General features: G+C 42.9%; 1 protein-coding gene across 2 annotated transcripts in view; it reads left to right on the forward strand.

Moving 5' to 3' along the window:
- The first annotated feature begins 1954 nt into the window (after nt 1–1954).
- LOC307087978 (uncharacterized protein) overlaps nt 1955–6224 on the forward strand; it is a 24211-nt gene continuing 19941 nt past the window's right edge. The window contains exons 1-3 of one of the 2 annotated variants that reach the window (XM_079753699.1): nt 1955–2261; nt 5256–5413; nt 6011–6164. In XM_079753699.1, coding sequence (XP_079609825.1) covers nt 5367–5413; nt 6011–6164 — 201 coding nt within the window. In that variant the 5' untranslated portion in view covers nt 1955–2261; nt 5256–5366. The remainder of the gene's footprint in view (nt 2262–5255; nt 5414–6010; nt 6165–6224) is intronic. The other variant, XM_079753700.1, reaches the window with a different exon arrangement.

A 6224-nucleotide genomic window follows, 5' to 3' on the forward strand; every position in this document is an offset into this window, starting at 1 on the left:
CCCACAAGAAGGATACCCTGGGAGGACCATCATACTCGACTCTGAGTGATCGCCGATGATGATGATGGTGTGTGTGTGTGTGTGTATGACTTTGAATGTGTTATTGTGTTTATGTCTGTATGACCTGGGTGTAGAACCTGTACCTTATCGGCTACAATTGGGAAGGAATGATTGAATGCACTATCTTTAATGCAGAGCTCTCAGGAACTTGTTCCGTGTTTGTTTTTGTCATTTTGTTTTCACAAGGTTGTACTTTTAATTGAGGGTGTTTGACTGTTTGTGCTTCTGAAAGAATAGTGTCTCCTCATAATACATGGCTGCTTCTAAATAATATGTATAATTATCTAGAAATTGAAGTGTCGAGAAGTGTGTGTGTGTTTGTGTGTGTGGGCGTATCGCAAAACAACATTGATGGATTTGCATTGTATTTGTGACATTGAAACTCTCCTAATATTACAACGAATATGATATTGCTGTCAATCCTTCAGGTGACCCCCTCTTAGCGAATCTTGTGGCACTTTTCAAAAAGCTGTATAACAAGCAGTGCTGTAATCTCCTAAAGGGACAGACAGGCATCGCTTACAGCAAACCACAATGAAACAGGTCCTTCGAACTGTGGTGTTGGGTTCCTTCTGCTTGTTTCTTTACTATGTACTGCAATAACCTTATACAGTCAGTAGAGGGCAGAACCAGCCCTTTCCAAATTACAACCCCTTTGCTTAAATCGATAATAGCTACATTGTATTGAGGAAAATCTTATAGTCAACGTATTTAATTATTGTCAATTCCAGTTATACTGTTGTGAGGCTGCTTAATAAGTGTGAGTGAGTTTGACAATTCTGCCTAAACATTTTCTATAGTGGTTGGCTGTGTTTCATCGAGGACAGAACAAGTTAAAGGGGTTAAGTTTGCTGCAGCGCTTCAAGGATACTCTAGGTATTCAGAAAGGTCAAACTCCGTAACCTCTTCTGTTCTGGCCTCGGGGGAAACTAATTTTCCCCAAGGTAAGAATCACATTTCAGTTTCAGTTTAGAAATCCAGAAGAAATGAAGATAAAGCGGTTTCAAATGGTGTGCATTACGTCTTGGCCTCTGACCTTGTTAGGCTTCAGTCCTCTGAAGTAGAGGACATATGTTTTCAATTCACGTATATGATATAGGCTACAGGTATATAGGCTATACCTATGTATTTATGTTGTAGACCACTGTATTCTTTTTGGTAGGCCTGATTGATAAGTTATTTTTGTTTTTATCTTCTTTTTTTTCGCCACAAAAGAAACAAGACACACATTCCCTCAAAGCTTAATCAAGTACAAATACAAACAGAACTATTCAACATAAACACGACCTACCTGTTAGCATGCAGTGAGCGTTTAAAAAGCATTAAACAACCTCCAGATTTTTTTTTCTAAAGCCATTACATTGCCCTGAGTTTGGGAAGCAAAGAAATACACTAATTTGTCTAAGGTAATTGGCCATCAACAATGGGTAATAATACAGGCGTAGGCTATATAAGGGGAATCAACCACGGCTGTTCATATAACATCATCATAACGGACAATACAACTGAGAAAGGAAATTGGGGAGACAATTGTCTCATGCATTTAAATGCAACCACTTCCAAGACTAGAAAGCTTCTTTCGTTGCAACCCATTGCCCAAGCTCTTTCGTAGGCCTACTCGCTTTGTTATAATAAAATCCGATAATATGCACAAGCCTTTATCTGAGGGATTCCCCCCTGCCGCTCGAGCAATAGGCTGAGCCAAGGTATTCCCCAACGCAGACAGATACACACGGACACACACGAACACACGTTGCACACAGACGTATTGTTTTATTTCCTGTGATAGAGAGAGAGAGAGAGAGAGAGAGAGAGAGAGAGAGAGAGAGAGAGAGAGAGAGAGAGAGGAGGTTCTTTGTCGCTTCCTGCTTCAAACAGCAAACAACGCTTTACTATGATGAGAAGTGCTGGGCAACACATGACATCGGAAACATTCATTGCGATACTACACATTAAAGGCCTCCTTACACAGCGACCTGCAGAATACTACGTTCGAGAAGTTGCAACATGATCGATAATTATGCGATAAATCCGTTAAAGAGTCAAACTAAAAGTTATTGTCCAAGAAGAGCCGAAGCTGGAGAAGTGAACTAGTCAAACTCTTTTGGGGGGCTAGCAGACTATTTTCGCACGCCTTGTTAGCCCAATGTTTCTGGAGTCTGGACTGGAGTAGGATGTACTTTGTGTGGATGGATCTCTCAGTAAGTGTAACCGCCGTTTGTTGGTCCGTCTATCCGTCGTACAAACGCTCTATATCTCCCTCACTCACTCACACTCACTCACGCGCGCGCGCGCACGCACGCACACACACACACACACACACACACAGATGTTGGTTTATACACTGCTCTGGGGGCTCTCCTCCTCGGGTAGCACAGGGTGACCGTCGGTTCGAGGGGATGCCAGTTCAAACACACATTGCGTTGAGAAAAGAAAGGGGCTTGCAACGGGAGGTAGGTTAAGTAAGTTCAATGTCTTTCGTGTTTAGTTATTTGAATGGTTTGACTGGTCACCGGCTTGTTCCATTTTCACTTTCAGAATCCCCTTTTTGTTCTCTGCATGTGATTTGGGGAGGACTATGACTACTACTCTTTAAGCCTATATGTTAACTTAAACTTCTCGTGTAATTCACTCAGAACGTTATAGGATGAAAACACCTTCTGATTATTGTGTCTATCTATAGCCTGCCACGACCAATCACCCAAAGACAGATGGTCCTCTGTGAGTCTGTCGTGGTTTGATGAAAATTCACAGGTTGGCCATGCGTTTGCATAAACCACGCGGGCTTAGAAGCTTTAAACGACACTCAACCCACCCCGAATATAATGTTGGGACACCAGCGGATTATGTGGTAAAGCCATGAAACAAAAGCCTCATTTAAGGAACCTTTTTTACACGCAATCAACCGGTAAAGGGGGCTGCATGCAACACGATTAGGCCTCGGCCATGTCAATACTGTCTGGGACACATCTGTCTGTAAGTGAACCCAGTAGAGAAACAGTTGTATGCGGGTCATTAATGCCTGATAGAAAACATAAGGTTATCCAGGCCGCAGACTGCCAGTAGGCTAATAAACCTACCAGATATAGCCTCTTCTGTTATGTCACTTTCCTGCCTCTTCTAACAAGTCCAACATGGGAGACCCCCCACTTAAGAATGGAATTCAGTCATGGGACTTAAAGTGAGGTAGGTTAAACCGTTGTTGTAGTTATATATATATATATATAGTATATAGTATATATATAGTATATATATATATATATTTATATATATATATATATATTTTTTTTTCTATCATTATTCATATGCAAATATGATTGCTGTGGGCTGGATACTGTGGTACATTCTTTCGCATTTTAGTTTGCTGTTAATCAGCTTTGTAGAGGTAAGTGATGAAGCAAACATAGGCTAATATTTGAAGTAATAGCGATGACCCCATGAGGTAGGCGAGCACACAAGACTTCGCTCCAGTATTCAAACAGTGCAATTATTGACTTTTCTCATTTCAGTCCTTTCAGATGTTTAAGGTATTTGCATGTGTTATGTGCATGTGCTATGTTAGTACATTTGTTTGTTTTCATATTTTTTTCTGATGAAAGCATATATACATATGTATGAGCGGTAAACAAACAACATTTATACTCCTACATACCCTACACATTACCAGGGAGAAGTACAGCAAACTAAGTGAAAACTATGATGATGATGATGATGATGATGATGATGATGATACAGACAATGATATTGACTATGCTGGCTTTTGGATACTGATTGATTCAGTGCCGACCGATTCAAACTGTGTCATCCGAGTTGCTCTTAGAGGAGTGCTTATCTACTCCTGTTTGGTTTGTCCTTCCTTTGCCTGCATTTTTCTACACCAATGGAGATTCCACGGCTCGCCTTGTTACTCCTCTCATTCCACGTGTCTTGAGTCAGGAAGAACCAAACTAGGTCATAGCGACTTTCCATGCAGAAGGACGTCTGGTGTCTTGGAAAATAAATTAATGAGCAGATGCCAATTATCATAGTTCAAAAAAGACTTAGTAAGCTTATCCAAATATATTGTCAAGGCGCTGCTATGTGTATAAGGTCATTACTTATCTTAAAATATCTGAAGATTGGATTATAGTGGACCTATTATTATGTTATTAAAAAATAACATACCACAACATGGCTAAAAAACCTGGCATCAAAAAAAATACTATAGTTCCATTGTTATAGTTATAATTCTATTCAACTCATCATTTGAAAGCAATCGAATGCCTCATTTCACCTCACACAGATACAGAGACAGAAAAAGACTTTCCCTCTGTCTCCCCCCCCTCCTCCAACTCCCTCTAGTCCTCATCTCTTCATCTCTTCAGGGGATACTTTGTTTTTCCTCCTGATCATATCTTCTCATGAAAACAAAATGGGTGTTGTTCCGTAGGACTTAAGAAGCGCAGTAAAGACGGGCTGTACGCACGGTAGAGCACAGTACTATCGGTGTGGCGTGTCCACAGTCAGGCTGTTGTCACGATTGTTTGATCAAGCCCGGGCCACCTATGATATCTGTCCATCGTGTTGGTTGTTTGCTCAGCACAATGCGTTCCATCGTCGGTTCCGCAAAGTGTTTTTCATTCAGCACCTTGTCACTGTTATCAGTGCAGCCGTCTTAGAAGTTATAGACGCACCCTTTTTCTTCAGATTATTGTGTAATACCTTACAATAAGGGTACATTAATGAACAAGGCATTAGTTGATGCATTAATAAGCATTTTCAAAAATTTCATTCACAGTCAACAAATAAAGTAATCCTTTACTAATGCTGATTATGTTTACTAAAGGTGCGGTTCACTGTGTACAAGCTGCTTGTAACTATTGCCCCAAATGGAATTAATAAAGATTTTTATTTTTATTTGAATCAGATGTCAACTAAGGTAATGGTGTGTTAAGTATGGTATTCATTTATACATTATTTAATAGGGTTAGGATTATTGTTAACCCTAACTATTTCTGCATTAACTAATGTTAATTAATGGTTCATTAATGTACCCTAAATGTAAAGTGTTACCAAGTAATTTCAATCAAAATGAATGACTACCTGCCTAAAGTGAACATGTTACAGTCCTGGTTTAAAACTGCAGCTTCTTAAAGTTTTTTTAAGGTCATTAACTTTGTCTACATTCCCTTCTTTGGGTTTCTTTTTCGACTCAGACAATTTTCTAGTGCCAGTGATTGCCAGTAACTTCCCAGCACTCCATGCAGCTGTAGGGGACTTTGTCTCATGTGTACCCAGCCATCGAAGCCCCTGGCCTGGCCGTGGGCATGGCAGCCTCTACCTTGAACCTCAATAGCCTGGGAGTCATGAGCAGGTATGTTATGTCATAGTTCATAGTCACTATTACATTATGTTAACAGGTAATAAGTTAACTCTTGGTCAATCAAGAGAACAATCAATATTCCTCTCCTCTCCCCTCCTGTCCTTTGTCATATCCCCTCCTCTCCTCTCCCCTCCTCTTCTCCTCTCCTCTCCTCTCCCCTCCTGTCCTCTCCCCTCCCCTCCTCTCCTCTTCTCCTCTCCTCTCCTCTCCCCTCCTGTCCTCTCCCCTCCCCCCCTCCCCTCTCCCCTCCTGTCCTCTCTCCTCTCTCTTCCTCCCCTCCCCTCCTCCTCCCCTCTCCTCCCCTCTCCTCTTTTCCTTCTCCCCGCCCCTCCTCCTCTTTTCCTCTCCCCTCCCCCTCCCCTCTCCCCTCCTGTCCTCTCTCCTCTCTCTTCCTCCCCTCCCCTCCTCCTCCCCTCTCCTCCGCTCTCCTCTTTTCCTTCTCCCCTCCCCTCCTCCTCTTCTCCTCTCCCCTCCCCTCCTCCCCTCTCTCCTCCTGTCCTCTCTCCTCTCTCTTCCTCCCCTCCCCTCCTCCTCCCCTCTCCTCTTTTCCTCCTCTCCTCCTCTCCTCTCCTCCTCTCCTCTCCACAGCAGTAATAGATTTGAGAGCCAGAGCGCCACCGCTAGTGCTGCCTCCAGACCGAGAGCCAACCACGGGGGGCGACCTGTGCTGCCAGTCCCCGACCGGAGCCCCTTCTGCCACCTGATCAGCGCCGGAGGGCTGTACAGCCCCAGCAGCCCCAACGTAACTTCAGCGACCGTCTGCATGCAGTAATAACCTAACCCACTGTGGCCGAACCCACAC

The sequence above is a fragment of the Pollachius pollachius genome, assembly GCF_949987615.1.
Source record: "Pollachius pollachius genome assembly, chromosome: 16".
NCBI lineage: Eukaryota > Metazoa > Chordata > Actinopteri > Gadiformes > Gadidae > Pollachius > Pollachius pollachius.